Here is a 24,125-nt window from a genome sequence, read left to right on the forward strand (position 1 = left end):
AAAAGATAGTCCCAAAATATGAGAATCTAGGTCTTCAGATCTTGAGTTGTAGGAACTTCTTTCCTGGCGTTCAGCTTGTCATCGAAGCCATACTTTGCAAGTGAGCGATATCATGTGCGAAGAAGCTTGTTCTTTCTGAGTTTGTGCCTTGTGCTAAAAGTAGCTTCAAAAGTGCAACTCACAAAGAACGAGCCTCTTTGCACACCTTGGCTGATGGGGTGGCCTGCTTCGTCCGTGTGGCGTTGCAAGGTTGCGGTATTGTAGCCCGCGTATCATACTTCTTCCATAGCATCCTTTTCATGCTGATCAAAAAGCTCTTCAACCAGCTCAACGAACTCAGCCATAGCATCTTTCTCGCCGTCTTTTCCTTGTCCGTCTCTTATGCCCTTCAACTCGGCCATCGCATCCTTGTCTCCCTTCTTCTGGGTCCACCTCTCTTCCCTCTCTTCGTTTCTATTCCAACCACCTCGCCCCCCTCTGCCTCTTCCCCGTGTTCCCCGTCCTCGGAAAGCATTCCGTTCCAGCATGCGCCGTCGCCGCTCATCTTCAGGATCTGGTTTTATAGTCTTGGCGTAGACGCGTTGGAGGGAAGTCAGTAAGGTCGGATGGGTCTTGAGTAGGGTTTGGAATTTCGGGTTTGTTGCTAAGACGGAGAAGTCGGTGCGCTTCTTTAGGTATCGTGGTATTGGGGCGGGAGGTGGTGGTTGGGGGAGAGTTGGCTCTGCTGGTCTGGGTGCGGTCTCTGTATTGTCGGAATGTGTCTTTTTGTGCGCCTTGAAGCAGGATAATGAGCAGCTGTACGCGATGAGTATCGTAAGTGTATCAGAGGTTATAAATGGCGTCGTACTATGGAAGCGCACAAGTCGGGCACTTGTACTTCTTGGGCTCTGCGTTGCAGACGCCGCAGAGGACTTCTGCCATCATCTGTTAAATAACTGGGCGTCTCCGCTTTCGAGATTGAGAGGAAAAGAGAAGGATGCGTGTCGTAGAAATGTTTGCGCTGAATGTTGAAGATGACGTTCGCGTCCAGGTCGGAACTTTTGCTCCAAGACGCGTTCCCAATCGGGCTAAATCCCGCGGTGAACTTCCATTGCTCATCACTCCACCGAGGTTTCCGCCGTTGGAGTATTTGACTCTTACAACACAACATGTCTGCAGCATCGCCATTCCGACAAATTCCTTCACGATCGCTCGGATCCTGGACTTGCTTAGCATGCTCCCGCTCAATTAACCGGATACCGCGCGCCCGCAACCCGGCATTCGCTGCACGGAGATGGTTGAACACCACGAATCCTGCGCGGCAGCATGGCACTGTTCCGAGGATGGACCAGATGCATGCGCAATATAAGATTAAGAATCGGACAGTCATGTATGCGAAAGCTGCCGTGAGGACGAGGCGCAATCGCTGACGACCGTTTAGGAATTATGTCTTTAGTGTAATAATTGGCTTCACAGCCTTGAGTTATGGCTCGGTACCATTTTACAAGATGGTGAGTTTTGGACCTTTACTTTGTTCGTAAAAAATCAGTCTAATGCATTCCTCAGATTTGCCAAGAGACTGGCTGGGGAGGCCAGCCCATAAAGTCCGCAGCCCACGGCGGCGACCAATCCGTCGATCCTTCCGAACGTCTCAAGCCCGTAGAACACCACCCACGCATCCGAATAACGTTCAACGGCTCCGTATCCGACGTTTTGCCCTGGAAATTTGTTCCCCAGCAACGAGAAGTCAGAGTGCTTCCAGGTGAAACCGCCCTCGCTTTCTACACCGCGACCAACAAATCACCGGAAGACATCATCGGTGTAGCCACCTACTCCGTCACACCTGGACAGGTTGCCCCGTACTTTAGCAAAATCCAATGTTTCTGCTTCGAGGAACAGAGACTGAACGCTGGGGAAACGGTGGACATGCCGGTCTTCTTCTACATCGATCCTGAGTTTACAAAGGACCCTAGTATGAAGGGCATTGAGACTGTCACATTGAGCTATACGTTCTTCAAAGCGAAGTATGATAAGGATGGGCATCTGACGCCTGTGCCCATGTGATGAGAGGTTGGGGCATGTACGATATGTGTATACAACGCGTGCAGAACAACGATACCACCAAACGATGATACTAAAGCTGATACATACTGAGCGCTAGGTCTCTGTACTTGACCTATGAACCTAGCCAAGTCAAGTGTGATTACAATGATAACTCGAGCTGTTTACGAAGCTGTCGTTGTGTGAAGCAGTATTGATCCTCACAATGCGACACTGATCACATCAGTGCAGCTTTCTTTTTCCAAGGACTAATTGCTTACACAACCGCCATGGCCACACCTGCAGAAGAAGAAGAGCTCAGAGAAACCTACTATATCCGCTGCCGCAACGAAGGCTACACCATCGAAGAAGCCTGCGAACGTAGCCTCGCATACATCAAGCGAATCCTTAATGCAGATAAGTCTCTGGCCACTACACGATATCTAGAACAGCTATATCAAGACAGCAAATCGCGCCCCGAACACTCCTCGACTCATTCTTCGTATGACGATGACTTGCTTAGGCGTAGCGGAAGTCTAGGAAATCCAAAAGATGGAGATATATATCACATCTTCGGTGACTTCTCCGATATGAGGGACAGTATTTTTAGCATCTTTGCGGTCGTGCAGAGGCAGCATGAGAAGGATTCGAGTGTACCGGGTCGTCGCGCTCCAGAGTACATTCCTTCTCCCTACGACTACCGAAATAACCCTCCTGAACTGCGAGGTGGGTATTACGAACACGCTCACGGCCAGGATAGGTCCGCTTTACCTCGCCAGTCTGCCTACGTTCCTCGTACCTCTTCATGTAATGATTCTTACTACACTACGGAAGACCGCCACCCACCTTCAGCCTATGAGTGTTACGCTTCAGACTCGACTTACTCCTTTTACTCCCCATTGCCGACCGACTTTAAGCCCTACGCGTCCCCTGATTCGTACACGGCTGGCTCTTTTCGCTCTTCCCGTTCCGGCCCTCCTCCTTCATACTCCCACACTCGATCATCATCATCTCACCGCCATGTCCCACCACGGCCAGAAGGCGTCGAACCAGCCACAGATCTATACACTGTACTTGGTGTTACCCGGAATGCTACAGCAGCCGAGATCAGAAAAGCGCATCGCGCTTTAAGTTTGAGATGGCATCCCGATCGCTATATTGAGCAGGACAAGAAGGAAGCCACTGGGAAGATGGCGGAGATCAACCAAGCGAATGATGTGCTGTGCGATGAGGTGAAGAGAGCGTTTTATGATCAATGGGGTGTGCTTTCTAGTGGGTGCTAGAAGAGAATCAAGAGAGCTGAGTAAGAACGAGCTTTGACATAGTGCTTAAATTGACTGATCAATGGTAGTGATCAATCGTTTCTCTGATTAATGGCCACCAGGTTCTAATCTTGTGCTGATCCAGTTTGCCAAATAGTCTCTTGATGAAGAAACTCCAAAACTACTCTTTCTCGAGGTAAACGTTTACGCGAGGACAGGAAGCCCAGAGTATCCTGCGTATCCCCACAATGGCCTTTGTAGCGTCTTCAATGCCTCCCTCGGATATTTTTCAATAAACTGAAACCAGCCAACTCCGTGCTCTGAATCGACATGGGCCTTGTACGCAGCATTCGTAGCAAAGAACCGTCGAAGTAGAGATGTTGGAGGGGTGCCTCCATAGACGATGCTGACACTCTCTGGGCCCATATTACAGCCAGAACTTGCTACGGCTGCGACAAAAGCCTTCACAAGTCCATTCTTATATTTGATATCGATAATCTTCTCCGCGAAGTCGTATGCTCTTGCAAGCTGAACGAATACCTTTTCCGCTTCTTCGTGCGACTTCTCGCGTGTATCCTCTTTGCGTTGTTGGTATAGCTGGACTGGCACCTTGTCGGAGTAAAGCCATATGATGTAGTCGCTGACGATGTCTGAAGAGTCGATGGGAAGAGTGAGGGTATATGTTTACTCTTCCTCTCTGGTTCATTCTGGCTTCATGGCAGTCCTGAAAAACCCCGAGCTTTTGCGCAGGACTTCGTAATGGACATTGAGATCTCTCGTGTCGTTGAAATTTTTCGTAAGTCTTAATTTGATCATTCTGTTAGTTGGACTACCTGTGTTAGCAAAAGAAAGTAGACCTCCGGGTCGCACAATACTTACTCCATGTCAGCTGCTGTTGGCTGTTATAAGATATGCGGTGTTCACGAAGAGAAGCGTGCGCCAGAACTTACCTCGTGGAGCTACGATTCCGTCGAAAGTGAATTTGATTAGCAACTCCCTCAAGGTATTTATCGTCGAAGTAAACTGAATCTCCTCACGTGGCGCGCTGCAAAACACGTTGTAGCAAGAGGTTGGTAAATGGTGTCGACTCGCCGCGCAATCGAGTTTGCTTTTGGAAAGTACGAATCAATTCACCCATCACTACCCTCCTAGTGTTTACACAGTGCATCGTTAAGAAGGTGTGAATGATGAAGGGGGAGAAACCAAAACACGTGATCCTTTATTGCTTCAACTACTGTAGTAGGATGTTCTGGGACGTTGTTATCGGAACGAGTGCTTAATACAAGTTTGGTATTGATTGAACAGCATTATATGTATGTAGTGAGTGTTGTTGATGTTCGTTGTTGTCCGAACGCCTTTCGGATCAGCCTCTCTTTTTTACTTCGCCTACCCCACTTTTTCACTTCCGCCTTCCGACTACCCTTCAGATCTCTATTCCCATAATTCCTCCACCACACTACCTACGGCCATAACACTGATGTTTTGTAACTTATACACTTGAGCAACTCATGTTCCGCGGAAATGGATACTACCATTGGATGACCGGTTATACGCGATTACCTGGGCATCCTATGTCTCACAGCCACAACCTATGCACGGCAACTGCTTGCAACTTGGGCACTCTAGCCGCCCGCACAGTTTTCACAATACAGCCCCCTTGACTCCCCTCCATATCCTGCGCATGACAGCCGCCCGTACTTGCGAATTACGTCCCCAACTATTGTCACATCCATTAGCCCCCCTACCAACGCCAGACTCGCAAAGCCCCAGTCGAACACTAGGCGTTCACAGATCACGGGAATTGCAGAGACTACTGCTATACATCGAACTCACCAACTGCGGCACTCGCTATACCCTGAGCTCCACCCACGTGCTCTTCAGCTAAGACTGCTGGCAACTCCATCGCTGGAGCTAGACGCTCCGCGCTGCCATCTACGCGCTCATTTGTCTGCTGCCGCAAAACAAACACCTTTTCCGTCCCTGTGATTCTCACTCCTACCGGCTTCCTCGCCGGTATACCCATCGCAATTTCCACCATCGCTCCAACCCTCTTCTCCTTCATCCTCCGAACCATTGCTGCAGCTCAAGCACACATAGAAGTAAGACTAAGTAGGCCCTTATTTATAGTCATTTCTAGCTACCGAGACTGTCCATAGGATTTTCTCGAAGAGCGTAGACTTACACCGCTCTTTGCACAGTCGATACCATAGCGTGTAAGCGTTGGCGTCTAAGCCTCTCCATGCCACACATCAACCCAGACTCCCGGGAACACTGTATCACGCGACCTACTTTTGACGAATGAAGAGTCGCATTTCAACTGAGACTGTTGCCTTAACTCTGCAGCTCACTAATGCTTGGATGATAGAAGCTGAAGTATAGGTAGGGGGCTGCTCCGGTCAAAGCTCTGTCAGGTCACGTTCCCAGCTCGAGATCATGCTACGTTAATTGCACAAGGCATGATTCTTCTTGCTTTTAGCGTCTGTTCCATCTGCAACTATCTTCCTATACGATTGCTATTATTACTCTTTGTATTGACTCTTACGACCAAAATACAAGGCCGATGCAATTGCTTATACGTTTGCTATCTACTGAACTGTACTACTGCTACCTAGCAGCTCTACACGTTTCCCCCCTACGCATCATTCCTGCTGAACGTCCAACCTTTCTCCAAACATGACATGATCGCTGTGTTTTTGCATGTTGGATATCGAATCGCTAATGATTTTTGGGTTAGTCTCGAGACGAATCCAAATCCTGGATAAGACCTCAACACGTCTTATCTCGCCCTTTTTCAGAAATCCTTTGGACTTTACCAGTACGCCGACTTCCCACTTGTCTCGCGTATCTCCGTTACACATGATGATTGCAGGTTCCGGGCTCTCCAAGCAGCTGGCATCTTCCCAGAATTGGGTCCAGCCTTCGGGGTCAATGTCGACCTTCACCTTGAACCATTTGTGCATGCTTTCATGCACTGGAAACCAGAACGTTGGTTTCTCAACTGCTTTGTTCGGACAATGCAGTAGAATACCAGGAAATCTCACGTGAGCGCCATCTCTCATGAGTGTGGCTGCTTGTCCAGCAGGGTCGAATAGCCTATGGGGGTGCAAATGTTTCGTGAGCCATGTCGAGGGTGCCCACTCGAAACCTTCAATAGATAATTTGGAGCCCGGAAGGAAGATTATACCTGATGGTATACCAAGTCCAGGTGTTGCATCTAGCATATGAAGAAACTTCGCCATACGCTTGTTGGCGATATCTCCTCGGTCCGTCGAACTCGTGTTGATCTGTTGGATCGCGGCGACATCCATCCCAAGCACGCTGGCGAGAACAATAGTCTCATCCTCGGCATTGTTGATTTGTCGATACTGTACAGCTTCTCATGCTCGCTCTACGCGATGATCGGGCTTTTTCCGAAGATTTCTGATCGCCTTACTGAAAGGGTGCCCCGCTTTCCGTACGTAGTGGTGAGTGTCGGTGAGATTCTCGCGAGCTTTGTCCCTCTTCTTTGGATTTCGCTAACACTGACTGTTGCTTCCTTGTCGAAAGCAATATGGATCGCACCGTTTTGTGCTAGGACAACCTCCTGAAATGTCCACAGTTGAGTGATCCAGTCGCCTGTTCGAATCCGCATGCAGGTCTCGAAGATGTCTCCAGGCTTTTACCGTTGAAGCAGGTTCCTGTCCCATACCAAGACTGCAGAGGCCTTGTGATAAATGAATTTCAACTGGTTGATCGACGCTGCACGGGTCGTTGGGTCTTTCGCCATACACAAGACATCCACGTAGAAAGGAATATTGATTGTAGCTGTATCATCTGGACTGCCCGAGTGAAGATTGTTGAACGTATTTTGCAAGGTCTCAAGTTGGCACTCGAACATGTTGCGAACATCACCTCCTGAACTGTCAACCTTGCTGTGCACGATCGCCTCCTCCCATGAATGCGACATTACCCCAAACTTTGGTAGCTCTTCCTTCAAGGAGTACCCCTTGAGCTCTAGCTTCCCCGCAGCGAACTCTACTAGAGGTATCTTTCCTTCTCCGAGGATGATTCTCTTCAGCTTCTTTTCGCGGTCTTCGATCTGAACTAGCCTACAATACGTCCCATAGCCCTCTTGTTGGCAAGAAGCCTTCATATGCAGCGGATCCAGTCGTTTGCCTTTGCCTTTACATGCCCATACTGTGCACTCCGCTGTGTGTGTTGGCCTATCATGCTTCTTGATGAAGCAGATGTAGTAAATAATGCTCACTGATGGAATCGACGACTCCATTCGGCGTATCTCCAGTGGGAAATATCCACTTTTTTGCATGTTTCGTCGACAAAACGGGTTGTAGCCCCATGCTGTCTCTTTGTCGCCATGGTCACGAAAAAACTGTAGTGGGCCTTGGCTGAGTGACACTGCTCTGGGACGTGCTTTTTCTAACGTTTCGCCAAGTACTGCAATCGACAAGACCAATAATTCATCGGCGCGAGGCTCATTGACCTTTTCATCAGGATTTGGGGACGTTCTCCCGTCCTTGGCAAAGTGTTTGTAAGAGCAGTGCTTGGTAATGAATCGGCTTGCTTGTTCGAGCGCCATGGATGCCCTGAACCATCGATTCTTCTGCTCGCGGCTCACTCCATGGAGGCTGTTATCATCTTTGCCTTTCGACCATCGAAAACGAACGTCACGCGATGTTGCTATCAGGTCGGTTTCTTCTCGTTCTTTTTGAATTGCTCCCTTGATCAATCCTGGAAGAATATGTTTGGTGCGAATCTGGTCCTCTCCATACCGGAATTTCTCGCTATAGATAGGCTGATTAAGAACCTGAGCAATCAGAGCCAAGAAGAGCCAAGACTGAAGAAACTCGTTGACTTTTCGGTCGTCTATCTTAGTGCCGAGTCCAATCTCGACAAGTTCGAGCGTGTTGTCGTAATTCCATACACTCGGCAATGTGAAGAAGTCTTCTGGCATCCATGGCTTTTCCCTGAAAACGTAAAGTTGGACTTTAGGATGTTCTCCATCGATAGGCGTGGGTAGATGATCCATGATCAAAGAGAGAGGCTTCGCATGAACCTCTACATTCATAATCGTTGGCCCAGTTCTGTGAAAGGTGCTAGCAGCAAAACTGTGTGTTATGTGAGGAGAACAATTTCAATTCAGATGGTATGGGAGTGCGCAAGATATATGTTTTAATTACGTATTAAAACGCATGGCAAACGAGGTTACATCGACTCGTTATCACCAACTCTTAGAGCAAATAACCCTCTTGATTTCGTTCAAAAATAACCTATCCTTTTGCGTTGGTTGAATAGTGAGATTTGGATACGCGGAAACAGCTTATTGGTTGACCCCTCAATGCACGTTGAGCAGGTTATTGCGATTTTTTCGCATAGAGCCGCCTCATGAGCTGTGATTCGTGCTTTCCTAGATGCTTTGCCCTTTCTGGCTTATGCGCAGTAACCGTTATAGAAAGGCTGACAGGGCGTTGTCCTTCGCTGCAGGCTTGCCCCACGTTATGCATTGTCTATGCGCTGAAGCCCAACTTCTGCCTCACTTACTGCTTTGTGTGTTGTCCACGCAACAATCATCTCTTCCCACACCATACCCGATTAGTGAAGAACAAATTAATGTGCATTGTTCTTGCCCGGGAGTATGCTGACACGAACCATCGTTTCCGGTTCGAGGCTATGTAAGTTGTGCGTTCATTGCATACATGCATATACAGCCTTACCAATCGGCGGTTATACTAGCAGTGACCTTTCTCGAGAGCGATCAAATCGCTCTCTACTTCCTTTCTTTATATCACATGGCTGCAGCAGGATTTTATACCCATTGACATCTTGATTTGCCTATACCTGGGAATGTGTGGATTGACGTTCGGTCTAACAGCCGCGAGTCTAAAACTGATTTCTCTCTCAAGTTCAACAAATCGTCATTCCCTTACCCAAACCAATAATACTCGAGATCGAAATGGTTCCACATACGCCAAGTCACTATGCCAAGGCTACAGGTCCTACTGAGGCTGACTGGGAATGTCATCGGGCGCGTATCACATCGCTCTACCACCGGTACACAATAGACGAGGTCAGGACTATTATGCAGACTGATCATCAGTTCAAAGCAAGGTAGGTGAGAAGCGCGCGATTCCGTCATAACTACCCGGGTATCATTAGCAGGTGCTTTCGAGGGTCAAGCTAAGCGTGAGCTTAAAGTGTTCGAATGTATAAGTACAGGCTCGACAATAAATGGGGTATTCGAAAAGGACGAGGGAACCGAACTATGGCCTATAGTATGACTCCAACACCTAACCTCAGTTGGAGTCCTTTCTCGGCTGGAGAATATAATCCAGATTCGCAATGTTCAGCCAACACTATCAGTGTCGACCTTCCAATCAGACCCAACTGTGCCCTTGGATCCTCGCGCTATCCGAAAGATGTTTCGAAGACAACTTCTACTGGATTTGCTACCCAAATTGATGATGCCGCCAATACCAGTTTGTCGCGCTCTGTAAACCCGTACGACTGGGACTTCCGTTATATGTCTGGGGCAGGGACTGGTAATAGCATTTTATGCTCAGATGCCAGCGCCTTCGCAATGGCTACAACCAGGCCTTCTAATGTCAGGCTGCTTAATGCTTCGTCTTTTATCCGACAGGTCGATCCTGACTTGCACAGCGTGGAAAGCATTACGCATGCTATTCGACAAGTGACTCTGGCAACCTTCGAGACTAGCGAAGCCGAAGCATATTTCGACATCGACGAACACTTTCCATTCTGGCATGAAACAGGCCGTAGTATCTATATACGTAAAGTTGGATCACTGGCGCAATCCATTGAGCTTTTCCGCAGGGCCTCTGAGACTGCGATCGAGGACCCTTACCAGTTTCTTACGAATCCACTCCGGTCGATCTATGAGATGCTTACTACGGTCTCATTAGCCAACATCAGCATTGATCCCTGCCTCCGTGGTCACATATTCAGGTTCTTGGTCAGTTACTTCGCGACCAAGTTTACAGAAAACAACGCATTGAACGTCGTCGCTTCGCATCTTTCCAAGCATCTTGAGCGATCTGAGGTTTCTGATACGGCATTACTATGCATGTTGCAGGAACTGAACGCCAAACTGGGGCCAACGCACCCCATATGCTTCAGAGCACAATCAGCCAACGTCAGGCTGCTTCGCAGGAAACGGGACTATGAGAGCGCATACCACGCCGGGTATGAACTTCTCAAGCTCGCGCGTACTCACTTCGGCGTGCACTCGGAGAATGCGAGGAGAGCAGCAAGGGAATTCGAGAATGTCCTTATGGAGTTGGGGGAATGGGCAGAAGCCTTATCCATATGTTTCTCCGTGGTTGGACAAGAAATAGAAGACGTTGGCAAGGCAAAGCCGGCGTATAGAGACAAATGTGCAATTTATGTGATGCAGGATATCGCGAAATGCTATCAGAATCTGGGCCAGGTAGAGAAAATGATGAGCTGGCTGCAGCAAGCGTTGAACGCGAGTGTACACGAATGGGGCGAAGATGCGTCGGTCACTCAGCATATCAGGGATAAGTTTGTGGCAGTGGCCCAAGGTGGTGTGGTGGGATGGTAACATGATGTGCTCGGACACCAGGACGGAGGGTACTGAGTAATTAGTGACTACTTTGTTCGTGGAAAGCAGTATGAACAGGCTGGTGCGAAAATACAAAGTAACAAGATGGACGACTTAGATTACTGAGCTAGCGTCTTGGCGCAACGGTGAGTTTCCGCGCGATTTGCTAAGCAACCCCAATCGTCCTTTCCCTGCCTACAACCTGTTCCAGTGGCATGATAGCTCCGGTGTAACTACGGTACCAAGACCTGGCGACAGGGCCTCGAACTGTGCTGCGCCTACTGTTCAGAGAAGCTTCTGGAGAGCGACCTGTCACGGCAGTTGAGTCCCCCGACTCCATTCCTACGTACCGACCAATGCTAGTATCACGAGCAAGGATACCTCGTCACGAACAAGCTTCTGGTACGCCATCAGTCTATGCGCGCATTACTAAAGCAGGGCGGTTGTAAAGCGGAGGTTTGAAAGCAACGCGGAAAGTGAGGAACTGAGGATGTGGGGCCCTGTACCTGCACCATAGCCATGCATAATCACGTCTTCGTCGAGTTGTACATAAGAGGTCGTCTTTAACGTCGAAACAAATCACAAACACAGCGATACCAGCATCTCCAATCTTTGCTATATACTCTACACCCAGATAAGACATCGAACTAACTCACGTATTAACACCAACAATCCAACAGCATGTCTATCAAGAACGTAATTATCATTGGAGTATGTATCCTTCCTAAATTATGTGTGTATAGCTTAATTAATCATATTAGGCGGGCGGCAACCTCGGACCCTCTATCTTGGATGCATTCCTCAAAGAGTCCTCCTTCAACACAACCGTCCTTTCTCGCCAGGGCTCCAAATCTACCTTTTCTTCAGGTGTCAAGGTTATCCGCGCAGATTACGATTCCCTCGACAGCTTAAAAGAGGCATTCCAGGGCCAAGATGCTGTCATCTCACTCGTCGGCGGTACGGCACTGGGCGACCAAAACAAGTTGATCGATGCCGCCATCGCAGCGGGAGTGAAGCGCTTTGTCCCCTCAGAGTACGGAAGCAACACACCTGACAAGCGTACTCGCGACATTGTACCCGTCTTTGAGGCCAAGTTCAACACAGTCAATTACCTCAAGAGCAAGGAGAAGGAGATCAGCTGGACCAGCATTGTCACTGGTCCCTTCTTTGATTGGGGCCTCAAGGTCGGTTTCCTAGGCTTTGACGGCAAATCCAAGACTGCCACTCTTTTCGATGATGGCGAGGCCGTCTTCTCAGCTACCAATCTCCACCAAATTGGTGTTACAAGTGTAAAAGCACTTGAGCACGCAGACTTGACTAAGAACCAATACGTCTACGTCAGCGGGTTTCAGACGACACAGAACGAGGTCCTGGCTGCAGCAGAGAAAGTCACTGGCGCGAAGTGGACTGTCAACAAGGCCAGCGCGAAGGAGCATATTGAGCAGGGGCGTACTAAGCTCCAATCGGGAGACTACATAGGCATCATGTTCCTTATTCAGGGTGCTACGTTTTCCAAAGACCAGCAGCTGGGCGACTTCTCATCCGAGGGCTTGTGGAATGAGAAGCTGGGTGTACCCAAGGAGGGTCTTGAGGAGACTATCAAGGCTGTATGGGGTTGAACAGTGGGTAGGAACGTCGATGTAGTTAGCCGCTTGGAGTAATCTTGCTCAAATGATGGAATCTACTTCTCATCATCAAATTGAATCTTCCAGGATGCTGTACCACTACCACATACGGTTCTTGGTGTTGTAATGGGGTGAAAGAGAGGAATGTTGGTGCTCTCACATGTTTTGCGATGGATCCACGCTAGCCTCTTTGAGAGACCTGGGGAAGATCCCGGCGAATCTCCATCTGAAGGTTGAGACATGACCGAAGACCAACACGCGTGAAATCGCCGCACCTACCAATTGGAATAACATCCAAACTAAGCAATATCCCTGTGCCAATCATAGCCATGGCAGATCGCGCGGCCAAACGAATGCGACGCATAAGCACCGAATATGATGAATCCGAGGGCGATGGATGGGATGCGAGAGGAAACAGCACCAGGTATGTGGCTGACAAGGCGAGCGAATGACTTGCACCCATCGCCAAGGGCGGCGCGTCGAGTACCACATGCCCAGAGAGCAATCACTGCCACAAAAGGCCCTCTTTTCAACACCACGTTTGTGCCACCCGCTTGCACATCCCTGCGCTGAGCCCGCGGTACGGACGGGCTATCTGACGCCGTCGCGATCCTTCGTACCTGCTTTCTCCCGCTTTTGCCCGTCCTGCTCTGTACTCTCTATATTCCGCTACAACCATGCCTCGCCTACGGACGCGCGCAGCTCCAGCTCCTCTAACAGCCTCCAGTGCGACCCCTACCGCTTCCTCGACTCGCCCACGCCGCGGTACTGCCAACCAGTCGCCCGCTGCCGCCCTCATACAGCGCTCCTCGCCCGAAGAGACGCGCCAGTCGATACACCTCACCGTCAAGTCATCGCCCAACAAGCTCAGACAGGCCACCGGCGGGGCTGTGCCAAAGGCAGGCGTCAGCAGGAATAACATAGTTGCCGGTAAACGCGCGTCACGGAGTAGTCGCGTAGTGCGGGAAATCGACAGCGAAGACGATGAGGACGAGGACGAGGACGACGCCGAGGAGGTCGATGCTATGGACGTGGATGACGACTCGGACGAGAACGAGGTAGACGCTGAAGGGGATGAGGATGAAGACATGGACGCCGAGGGTGACGAAGACGACGATATGGAGGACACGCCAGCACCACGAATTGTCGTGAACGCGAGCAGAGGGATCCCCGTCCAGCCAGCGCCAGCGATAAAACTCACAAAAGCGCAAGACAAAGTCGAGGCCAAGGAGATGGCTATGGATGATGACGATGATGACGACCTCAGTGATCCCGACTCTGACCTCGAGGAGGAAGATGCAGAAGGCGAAGACGAGGATGCCGAGGGCGAGGAAGACGACGACATGGGTGTCACACCTAGTGGAGACGTCGACGAGGAAATGGACAGCGATGAAGACCTCAGCCGCGACCAGACACCCGACGTCAGCAAGATGACGAAGCGTCAACGCGCTCTCATCAACGAAGAAGAAGATGGCGCACTCCTAGCACTATCCAACGAGGCACAGAAGAAGAAGCACCTCACAGCAGAAGAACACGCCATGCGAAGGGCAGAAATGGCACGACGAAGGAAGAACCTCAGCGAAAAGAGGAACGAAGAGGAGAAGGTTTGTTCATTCCTCCACACTATCTGCATAGCACAGCTACTAACCTCCGTCTCTAGCTCGACACCATCAACCGCCTCCTCAAGAAACAACCCCCCAAGCGCGGCCGCAAATCCATGATCGAGCTCAACGAAGACGGCGAGGAGGTGGAACAGGAGCCCGAACGCGCGAATCCGCTCTTTGTACGCTACATCCAGAATGCCAAAGGGACTCAGCTTGCTGTACCGGATGAGTGGCTTCAGGCTCCCGTTGGCAGTGTGTTCGCTGGGGAGATGCAGAAGGGAACCCAGAAGCCGTTTAGTGGGAGGATGGTTGAGGAGGTTGCTTAATGGTACTTTGAAAGAGACGACGATGATAGGGGGGAGAAGAGCAAGTGTACATTTAGCGGTGCATACCATGGAGTTATGTCTTGGACCTGAGCTTATAGATCACATCATATTTATTCTATATTCAATTCCATCTACTGGATGTATATCTACTTCACCTCTAGTCTCAACGCATCGTACTGTACATATACCGACTCTGGCAACAACGCACTCTCGTAGTTTGTACCGTTGTACGGTAAACTGAGAATCAAACTGTTCTCACCGTCCTTCAGCATAGAAGTCGGGAAAAGGAATTTGTGAGCGAGGTTGTAGCAGATGACCGCTGAGCGAACGGCGCAGGATGAGGATTGGTTGTATCTGTAGTATCCATTAGTATACCATAGACTAGGAGATGCATGAATGAATAAGGAGGAACTTACGGGATGATCCACGGCTCAAGATCCTCTCCATTCACATTAACGGTATAAGGAAGATTTGAATACGGCTCGCTCGCATTGAAGATATCCGTATTTCCTGCCGCCGTCTTCGCACCAGCGAGTTGCACGGTAAAGGTAGCAGTAGTCTTGTTGCTCAATTCCTTTGCTTGCGCATCAAACAGGATAGTCCAGTTGTACGGATGATCGGGCACAGGCACAGGACGCTCGTAGTTTGCCTTTCCACCATAGACAGCCCAGTGGACGTAATTGAGTGCCTGGGATTCGTCGTCACGACCGACTTTGTACGTCACACCCTCGGGGAACTCATCGACGAAATCGTAGGCACCCCAGTAGAGACGGTATTCTTCTGTGAGGAGGGGGTTTGTGGGTGATTGAGCGTAGCCGTGGCGGTATTCACCCGAGGATTTATCAGGAACACCGATGCGAAAGAGTTCTTTGCCAGCTGACTCGGGGGTCCATGTCGCTGTTATGGAAGTTTCTTCTCCGGCGGAGACAGCCACGTCGTCTTGGTAGTAGTCGCCAAAGATACCATCGGCGTAGACTGTGAGACGGTAGTTTCCTGCCTTTACGCGGGTAATGGTGACTTCGCCGTCCGGGGAAATGTCCTCCCAGTACTGGTACGCTTTGGTGTCAAAGACATTGTCTTGGAAGTTGTGGCCGCTTTCTGTGAGGATAGCGATGGGGTTCTTGGCTCCGGTAGGCAGGTTGATCTTTGCATTAAAGGTACCACGACCGGATGTTGGGACGAGGTTCGGTACGTGTTTTGCTATGGAGTCGTAGAACTCAGCGTTCCACTCTGGACGGAGGCCGTACTGCTCTGCGTCCTCTCGGAGTTCTTCGAGCGAACCGCCAGAGTTGAAGTGGAAGTACTGGGGTCCAAAAGTACGATCGAAGCCATCGGTAATGTTGGGTGTTTGGATGCCGTGGTGGTTGGAGACCATGTAGTTGTACACGATGCCGTCGACAACGAGATCAGAATGAACAGGGCCGTTGAAGTAGGTCTCAATGGTGTTGTGGACGAGCCATGCGCCGTAAGACGAGCCATTGGCACTCCCAGTACCGTCGGCGTACATGCCATGGGCTTTGTGATCGCGCCATGTATCTTGGAAAGTGTACTTGGTGAAGTAGTCTCCTACTCCCTCGACATACGGACTTTCTTTGTTGGGCAGATACCATGTAGCATCCTGGACAGTAACCTGACCCTCGGTATCTGGGCGAGGTGCAGCAAACTTCTCGTTGGTAACGAAGTGTGTGAAGAGTGCGGGTTCATGGTTGGGCCTGAACATCGTACGGAACTCTTGTAAATTGCGCAAGAAGGGAGTGGTCTTGTTGTTGTACACTACGCGGCTGAAGGTGTGCAGACCAGTTTCTCCTTCCCTTAGAAACCAGTATTGCTCCAGCCTCTGCCCAGTTGGAGCGTAGGTCTCACCCATGCTGATACCACCATATGGGGTACCAGCGGAGTCATTGCCGCTGAACAGCTGGTACTGAACATTGCTTCCACGACCGGGTGTCCAAAAGCCACTTGGAGTGCAGTAACAGTCGAGATATGGACCAACTCCGGTGTTGCCATCTTCCGTTCCGAGAAGGTTCTGGCCGTCAAGAGTAAGTACATTGACATATCCTCTTGTCTTGCTCACTGACGCGACGAGCCGATCATTGGAGATGGTCAGACTGCGGTTGTTCTGGCTCGCGTTCAGGAATGCCCATGATGTCGAAGGCAGCAAAAGCGCTGCCGCGGTCGCTACAGTAGAGCGCATGTTGTAGATAGAAGGCACCAGCGAGCACTGTTTGCCCTGGAGGGTGATTTGGTCCCCATTCTTATACAGTTCGTATCCAGGTACACGGGAAAATTAATTGTAGCCAAGTTCGTTGATCCTGGCCATAATCCGGGGTAAAGGAGGAGAGAGTGCTATGGGGAAGGCACGCTAATCGGCCCTTCGGTGGGAAAGCGACCGAGGACAGGGTCTGTTAGAAGACGAAATGGCCCACATTTTATTTCATACCTTCCCAAAGGTGCTCGCGCAACCGGACCCTACTACACATCCCATTGCGAGTGGTTGTGGCTTCACTTGAGCGTGTGAAGGATCGTTGGCGGGAGTGGTTTGCGGGCGGTACCCATGAATAGCCTCTCATCTAGGCGAGTCATGACGGTACGTGCTTCTTACCGGTATGGGCCCCTATTATCATGACTTCTCGCGACTCCCAAGGCTTGTGTGACCAATGTAAGGCTTCCAAGACCCTTCCCCAGGCTGCTCGGGTGTCTAACCGCCAACTCGGGCACGGTTTCCCATGTATGTACTCTTTCACTGGGATTATCAGCATGTCTTACCTAGGCAATTAGGATCGTTCACTTTGTTCCAAAGATTTGCATGTATTCGATAGTTGCGCCGCATGCAATGCCACAATCAGTGCAGGGATCTGCCCCTCGGTGCATGAGAGCATGAAACAGCCCCCCACCTTGTGTAAATGTTCTGCCGTGCTTCCTCCACATCTTTCGGAGTCCGACAGCTGTTGCTAACCTTGACGCCGCAGCTTGGTGCTCTTGCCCACCCTGCACATGATCTCAAAATCTGGTATTTGACTGAAAGCAGCACATACTGCCGAGGGCCTCTTTATACGCTCTTTCGAAAAGGAAACATCAACCCGACACCTGACCTCTAGCCATACCAATATGCGCTCCCCTTCGACGCTCATGCGCGATCTCAAGGACAACATCATCGAAACTGTGGTCGTCGTGCCTTATGAACGGATGATAGCAAAGAAAAGGCGGGAACGTAGAGAGCACATCAAAAAACTAGGAGCAGAGGCTAGTGCTTCATGGCATGCACGCCTCCCTGAACCAAAGGTAGAGACTGACTGTGCCTTTCACCTTTGCTCAACCACGGATACATCACTTCAAAAACAATCGCTCTTCTTTGAAAAACTACCTCTGGAGCTACGAAGGCTCGTGTACGCTTATGCCATGGGCGGGGAAGAACTTCAGCTTGAGCTTCGTGAGGATGGAGACAAAACCATCCCATTTAAAATGAGATGTGCTGAAGCACAAAGCCTTTTGGTTTTTCCAGGGTCATGCAAGATAGCGTAAGTATGGATGTTGTTGAATCTCCCATTTCATTACCTGTGATATGGCATTTTACTGAAATCGTCATAGATACATCGAAGCGACAGAGTATATCTACACCTGCAATACGTTTCGAATTCCCAACCTCACAGCGTTCTTCTGCCTTCACCGCCTTCTTTCTCCTCGTTGTTTTCAAACTATTCGTTTCATGAGACTCAGATGGTCATATGCCGAGGCGCGCGAGATGCGTTTTTTCCTCGAGGGCGATCCACCTTACAACGCGTCGTGCTGGTCACTCATGTGGTCAGAGATCTCAAAGATGGAAGCATTGGAGTATTTGCGGATTGACATGGTGATCTGGGCACCAGACGTCTACGCTGCCTATGAGCATGTCTTGTTCACTCCATTGGAAGCTTCAGGTGTACAAGGATTGAGGGAATTCGAGGTATGCGCTAGTTGGAGCGAGGACGAACATCTCCAACGAGAGAGCAGGGGAAAGATATGGCCTTTCAAAATCACGCGGGGAATGGGAGTAGAGATTTGACCGCAGTGCGAGTGTTGCAAGTTAATGCACAAGTGGTCCTGAGTAGAAGCAGCATCGAAGTTCCATACTATTTCACTAGCTACAGTATAATGACTCAAGAGATGGACTTTGTTCTTCGGCGTAGGAGTATCCTAGTCGCTGTGGATGTCAGATGTAGTTAAGAGCGAGTTACATATTCATTGACAATGGGCATGCATCCATACTCGCGTTCCACAAAATTTGGGGGGTTGCATATTGTCTCATAGGCATTGTAGTTCAGTCAACCAAACTCCAGTTTTAACTACAACGACTCGTTGGAACCTAAAAATCATGACACATAAACAAATAAAAGACGATGGCACTCCATTTCGCTGGAACCTTGGCTTCTCAGATCCACCTCCATCCCTGCTTCCCACATTCTTACTCTGTGCGGAATACCATGACACCATGTTGTGTATCCTTTTGTCAACCTGGCCCCGTATACCGTATCAGGCTCACAAGGCCACGGTATGGAGATTGAGGAGTTTGAAAATTGAGATAAGGTTCTCATAATAGTTGGTATGATTCGTCCTCATTGCTCTGGTGTCATCGGGTAGGAGCTGATATGCTTGTGCATAAGCACGCCGCTTGTTGGCACCGGGCATTGGATATCTGTCGTCACAGAATAAAGTCCTCTTCCTGTCCTCAGGGAGCGGCGCTGTGAGGTCAACTCGAGCTTGATTGGCGGTCTAGGCAGTTTCAAATCCGCTTGGGGGCGTGGACAATGATACAGACAGGTCCGTGAGAGACCGTCACCACAACTGGTGTGAATGACGCCACACATGGGAGGTTGTTGGAAATAAAAATGGGGCCAAGACTGGGAAGCCGCATGCTCAGACGAAACTCGTGTTCTGCACGACGCCGTTACGAGGGCCAAAATTCGGTCTCCGAAAACATCGAAACTGTCAGGTCTGGCCAACGATATATACTATCCTGCACCATGATCAGTAGTTCACTGATCATACGTACCTTTTTGGTTGCATGGCATAGTGGTGCAGGGCTGCGTCTTGACGGAAACCATAGCAGAACGCCGCAAGGACGACAATCTCAAGTTGTACATCCTGCGTAGGAAGTGGGTTTGATTTGCAACTGATTAATTGCAACGTCATAAATCTCAACGTCTCATCAAGATGTCTGTCGGTGCCGCCTGGGGCGGAGAAACCAAAGTCTCAAAGAGGGACGAAAATGAAGACCCCATTTGCCGACTCGAAATAAACCGTTCTACTCGAATCTAATCCAAAGATTCGTGAATCTGGGGCGGTTAGTCATGAATAGCGACCATTGGTGAGCAATCACAAACCGAGTGATATATAAGTCTTATGTTTCATCACATTGCCAGCCTTCATTCAATCCAACATTGACACGTCTCACACTCATGGCACGAAGTTACTTCTTGTTTCTTGTGGCACTGATCGCTCCGTGGGCAAGCAGTCAAGATATCACAGCCTCTTTCCAACGGAATGCTGTCACTCCAACTGCACCTGGTCAGATAGGCGTCAACCCGGTAACAGACCTTGGGCCGAATATAAAGTGAGTTCAAGAGGTACACCAATCTTGACTATTGTAGTACGATAAGGTATCGAGCAAAGTTAGGAGGCAGGTGTTCGACCCGCAATCGGATAGAGGAGCAGAAAGAAGTAGTTCGAGAGCAATCGCTAGAGTGGAATTGAAGAAAGAAGCTGCCTTTCTCTCTTGAAAGGTTTTTAGTATATATACTGTCCCTCCGATCACGTGTTATCCTACTACACCACACTATATATCTAACGCGCCCCGTGAAGCCAGAACATTGGTCCGAATACGCATTGGTATCAATCAGATGGTAGTACAACAAAGGTGAGTAAACCGAAGTGATCGTGTGAAACAGCTCACTAAGGTAGTAGTGGATTGGAGTGAATACCGAGTACCTTACTGATGTGGTATACACCACGACTGTCGATAATCAACCTTCCGTCACCACTGTTCCAGCAGCCATTGTCGCGGTCACGGCGACAGCTAGCGGAGGCGGCCTTGTACCTGGTGATGTCAGCATCGCACTTTCCCCAAAATTAGTGGACGTCTTGAACAAATTGGCTACTGAGGCGGAAATCGCGTGTAGCGCCCGTAGAAAACGACAGACATGCAACATCGATCAAAGATTCTCTCAAATAGTTAACGAAGAACTAGCACCAGGGAGGAGGCTGGGGTTCATCGATACCGGAGCTCTGGCCACAGTGCCCACAGTCAACGTCCCCGAAATCGCCAATATCTTGAGGTTTGCGAAAGTTCCCATTTCGCAAGCTTTAAAAATTTTTGTTGCCTGGAAACTTGGAGGACAGTTATCAGCCTGGACGATGGCTGCCGGATCATACCTCGCTGATGGCGGGGACGATGACCATGATGATGATTGCTCGGCAGACGCTCCGCAGGGAGTAGATGCGGTAAGCTCGTATCAATTTGGAGGGAAAAGCAAGGTTCTTGCGAGCTGACGAACCCATAGCCATTGTGTACGAACACCACTTGCAAAGGAGATAATACTCAACGCAACCAAAAATGCTCTGAAGTACGTCTGTGGCTCCTTTTTGCCTATGTTCAAATCTTAAGATGTAGCAGGGCGATTGGAAGGGATGCGACTGTCTGACGACCGGCGAAGTTGTTAGCGCAATTGACGGGGACATGACAGTCTACGACAACGGCAAGATATGGCTCGATGAACAACAGCAATTGATCAGTGACTCGAACGCCGAACGACCTTATTGCATACATGGTGCAAGCCCGAGGGGGGATCGCGTTCCTAGAGGATACTGCAACTGTGGAGATGACGAGAAGACGTTGACCTACTCGGAAGCAACATCAACGACTTCGCCATACAATGCATGTCCATACACAACTGACGACGGGCCTACGGTCACATTCAGTTCCGCATCGATATCGACAACAAAATCAACACCCTCAGCGACGCCAGTTGTGACGTGCAGCGAGCCACGGGAGAGGTGGTTCAGCTCTACTGACGGATATGACTTTGCTAGTCAATTCTGCGACCACGGACAAGGAGAAGTGCTGAGGCCAAGACCAGCATCTGGCTTTGCAAGTGCGTATGAAAGATCGTTCAATTTCGACAAAGATCCGCTGGTTTCGATCTTTGCCTACCTGGACAACTCGTGCAAAAGCCAGGGGATTACGCATTTGAATGGAGAGGAGTGCGGCCTAGCACTCGATAGTATTATGCATCAATGTAAGTCTACTACAAACAGGGTTTGCAAGGTCGGGAATGTATTTACGCATCAAGCAGGCGATACAAGCACAGAAGAGAAGAAGATGGGTGGGTCGATGTTGATCGGTTGCCAGTGGTTCAACATCATGGCTTTCAAGGGACCCGGGTGTAACAACCCAACTGATATGGGAACTTGCATACCGGACTCTGGTGAGAGACGGGAAAAGTGGCTGATCAGATGCGCGCGAGATTGTAGTTGGTATGACGTTTGGGATGTAGATTGGCATTATTGGGAAATGTAACAGTTGTTAATAGTGTTCTGACTAGCTTCGATTACGTCATTATCGGACTGAATGAACCTGACAAGTTGCAACCTGCTCCAACAACAACACGCGTCAAAACATCCATTACACAACCAAGCCTTGCAGCAGGAGGAAGCACAGATACATCGACCCTTGCGCAGTGATGAGCTCTTCTCAGAGGGAGAGCGAGCCTCTACTGCAGGCCTCCCCTACCAAAGTCATAACATTCGAACCCAACGACCCAGACGACCCGCGGAACTGGTCGAAAGCGCGACAATGGCTAATGGTCGCTGCTATTGTTCCGATAGACCTCAGTGTCTCCTGGGGAGCAAGTGGTTTTAGCCCTGTTGCGAGCGACTTTGCGAAGGACATGGGGGTCTCACCAAGTGTCGCGGTTTTGGGATTAAGCATGTATGTGCTTGGATTGGCTTTTGGGCCTATGACCTTGGCTCCTCTTTCGGAATACTTTGGAAGAAGACCCGTCTATATCGGGTCGTACGGCTTATTTCTCTTGCTACTTTTGGGAACCACATATGTAGAAAGACTGGGGCCATTCCTTGTTTTGCGCTTGTTCTCGGGTTACTTTTCATCCACGACAATCTCGAACTTTGGAGGCACCATCGCGGATCTCTTTCATCACCATGATACCGGGCCAGCTATGTCATGGTTTCTTTGGGCGGCAACAGGCGGCAGCCCTACTGGTTTTGTGCTCTTCTCATTTATCGCGAATGGTAAATCATGGCATGCTGTATTTCGGATCATGTTCTTCATCTGCTTGACCTTCTGGGTTGTTATGGTTGTTGCACTATATGGTTTAGGAGAGACCAGACACAGTATGATCCTCTTGAGGAGAGCGAGAACCTTGCGACAGCGGACAGGTGACGAAGAGCTGGAGGTGCCGGATGAGATGAAACAGCGAGGACCAAAACAGTTGTTCGGCACAGCACTCGCACGCCCATTTCGATTTCTAGGTTCCGAGGCTATCGTGCAATTTGGTGCGCTTTACAACGGCTTCCTCTACGGCCTGAGCTTCCTTTTCAACGGCGCATTCCACATGATCTTTGGTCCAAATGGATACGGCTTTGATACCATCGGTGTGGGTATCTCCTTCTTAGGAATCGTTGTGGGTATCACGTTTGGTTTAGTCACCAATATCTTCCAAGAACGATACTACCAACGACAGGTCACCCAGGCTGGCCATCGTGACGTTCCTGAGGCGCGAGTGCATCACGCGAAACTGGCAGCTATCGTGTTGCCGGTCTCTCTTTTGGCTTTCGCACTCACTGCAACGCCAGAAATACATCCTTTCTTTGCAGTGCTTGCCAGCGCGTTCTGGGGGTGGTCATTCTATACTCTGAGTAAGTCGCCCAGGCGTTTAACATCAACCCGATGGCGCTAACGATTCGACCTAGTCCTTATGACCCTTACTTACACCGAAGATGCATACAAAACGTACTCAGCATCAGCACTTGCCGGAATTGGGCTGATCCGGAATCTCGCTGGAGCTGGGTTCCCACTTGTCGGAAGACACTTGTTCTTGAGCGTAGGCACCAGAAATGCAAGCCTAGTACTGATGGCGATCGCGATCTGCTTAGCGCCTATACCTTTCGTGCTTGAGCGAAGAGGCGTATCACTACGCAAGAGAAGCCCATGGGCGGCCGCGCATGAAGACGAAGACGAGAATAATCAGGAGTGATGTCACCTGCAACAGCTGGTCTCACTTTGTAGGATGCATATCGTCATCTTCCGGAGCATGTTGGTGGCACATTAGATTTATATTTTGCATTCGAAGGACCCGAATGTTGTATGGGTCGAATGTGGCCTACAAGTACACCATCTGATGCGCACCGTATACTACGGCACAACCGGTCAAGAAGACGTGTCTTTGCTACGTTACATCCTCCGGCAACAAATTTCTGCCTATCATGGACTTCATATCGTAACGGATAGAACGGCCTTAACCGCATTCATCATGCATTTTTGTCAGCCACTAATGAGCCTCATCATCTAGCTCTCCCATTTGCTTAGCGCAGCGGCAACGGAAATGGTTCGATCCTTCACACGTGACGCCTACTACACGGCAGATTCCACGCCTTTATTGGACAAAGGGAGGCATAACGACTACTCAGAATCAGCATAAGAACGTTTCAAACACGACAGA

At 49.8% G+C, this 24,125-nt stretch overlaps 10 protein-coding genes across 10 annotated transcripts; 6 read left to right on the plus strand and 4 right to left on the minus strand.

The window, feature by feature from the left end:
- Nucleotides 1-272: 272 nt before the first annotated feature.
- ALTATR162_LOCUS4256 (uncharacterized protein) lies at nucleotides 273-921 on the minus strand (the record flags this gene model as incomplete). Its single annotated transcript, XM_043311866.1, has 2 exons — nucleotides 273-795; nucleotides 848-921. The coding sequence occupies 2 exons, from the start codon at nucleotides 919-921 to the stop codon at nucleotides 273-275; spliced, it is 597 nt and encodes a 198-aa protein (XP_043167801.1).
- A 227-nt stretch (nucleotides 922-1,148) lies between these two features.
- On the plus strand, nucleotides 1,149-2,043 carry ALTATR162_LOCUS4257 (uncharacterized protein; the record flags this gene model as incomplete). Its single annotated transcript, XM_043311867.1, has 3 exons — nucleotides 1,149-1,369; nucleotides 1,421-1,490; nucleotides 1,546-2,043. 3 exons carry the CDS (start codon nucleotides 1,149-1,151, stop codon nucleotides 2,041-2,043), a joined length of 789 nt encoding a protein of 262 aa, XP_043167802.1.
- A 266-nt stretch (nucleotides 2,044-2,309) lies between these two features.
- Nucleotides 2,310-3,302, plus strand: ALTATR162_LOCUS4258 (uncharacterized protein; the record flags this gene model as incomplete). The annotated part of the gene is made up of 1 exon (XM_043311868.1): nucleotides 2,310-3,302. One exon carries the CDS (start codon nucleotides 2,310-2,312, stop codon nucleotides 3,300-3,302), a length of 993 nt encoding a protein of 330 aa, XP_043167803.1.
- A 183-nt stretch (nucleotides 3,303-3,485) lies between these two features.
- Nucleotides 3,486-6,912, minus strand: ALTATR162_LOCUS4259 (uncharacterized protein; the record flags this gene model as incomplete). Its single annotated transcript, XM_043311869.1, has 3 exons — nucleotides 3,486-3,931; nucleotides 6,055-6,646; nucleotides 6,715-6,912. 3 exons carry the CDS (start codon nucleotides 6,910-6,912, stop codon nucleotides 3,486-3,488), a joined length of 1,236 nt encoding a protein of 411 aa, XP_043167804.1.
- Nucleotides 6,913-6,939: 27 nt separating this feature from the next.
- On the minus strand, nucleotides 6,940-8,346 carry ALTATR162_LOCUS4260 (uncharacterized protein; the record flags this gene model as incomplete). Its single annotated transcript, XM_043311870.1, has 1 exon — nucleotides 6,940-8,346. The coding sequence occupies one exon, from the start codon at nucleotides 8,344-8,346 to the stop codon at nucleotides 6,940-6,942; it is 1,407 nt and encodes a 468-aa protein (XP_043167805.1).
- A 1,509-nt stretch (nucleotides 8,347-9,855) lies between these two features.
- On the plus strand, nucleotides 9,856-10,857 carry ALTATR162_LOCUS4261 (uncharacterized protein; the record flags this gene model as incomplete). The annotated part of the gene is made up of 1 exon (XM_043311871.1): nucleotides 9,856-10,857. One exon carries the CDS (start codon nucleotides 9,856-9,858, stop codon nucleotides 10,855-10,857), a length of 1,002 nt encoding a protein of 333 aa, XP_043167806.1.
- A 681-nt stretch (nucleotides 10,858-11,538) lies between these two features.
- Nucleotides 11,539-12,476, plus strand: ALTATR162_LOCUS4262 (uncharacterized protein; the record flags this gene model as incomplete). The annotated part of the gene is made up of 2 exons (XM_043311872.1): nucleotides 11,539-11,568; nucleotides 11,619-12,476. 2 exons carry the CDS (start codon nucleotides 11,539-11,541, stop codon nucleotides 12,474-12,476), a joined length of 888 nt encoding a protein of 295 aa, XP_043167807.1.
- Nucleotides 12,477-13,159: 683 nt separating this feature from the next.
- On the plus strand, nucleotides 13,160-14,412 carry ALTATR162_LOCUS4263 (uncharacterized protein; the record flags this gene model as incomplete). The annotated part of the gene is made up of 2 exons (XM_043311873.1): nucleotides 13,160-14,086; nucleotides 14,143-14,412. 2 exons carry the CDS (start codon nucleotides 13,160-13,162, stop codon nucleotides 14,410-14,412), a joined length of 1,197 nt encoding a protein of 398 aa, XP_043167808.1.
- Nucleotides 14,413-14,558: 146 nt separating this feature from the next.
- ALTATR162_LOCUS4264 (uncharacterized protein) lies at nucleotides 14,559-16,606 on the minus strand (the record flags this gene model as incomplete). Its single annotated transcript, XM_043311874.1, has 2 exons — nucleotides 14,559-14,766; nucleotides 14,829-16,606. The coding sequence occupies 2 exons, from the start codon at nucleotides 16,604-16,606 to the stop codon at nucleotides 14,559-14,561; spliced, it is 1,986 nt and encodes a 661-aa protein (XP_043167809.1).
- Nucleotides 16,607-21,124: 4,518 nt separating this feature from the next.
- Nucleotides 21,125-23,660, plus strand: ALTATR162_LOCUS4265 (uncharacterized protein; the record flags this gene model as incomplete). The annotated part of the gene is made up of 4 exons (XM_043311875.1): nucleotides 21,125-21,683; nucleotides 21,741-21,872; nucleotides 22,126-23,322; nucleotides 23,377-23,660. 4 exons carry the CDS (start codon nucleotides 21,125-21,127, stop codon nucleotides 23,658-23,660), a joined length of 2,172 nt encoding a protein of 723 aa, XP_043167810.1.
- Nucleotides 23,661-24,125: the final 465 nt, after the last annotated feature.

This window comes from Alternaria atra (genome assembly GCF_907166805.1).
Source record: "Alternaria atra isolate CS162 genome assembly, contig: 23, whole genome shotgun sequence".
Taxonomy (NCBI): Eukaryota; Fungi; Ascomycota; class Dothideomycetes; order Pleosporales; family Pleosporaceae; genus Alternaria; species Alternaria atra.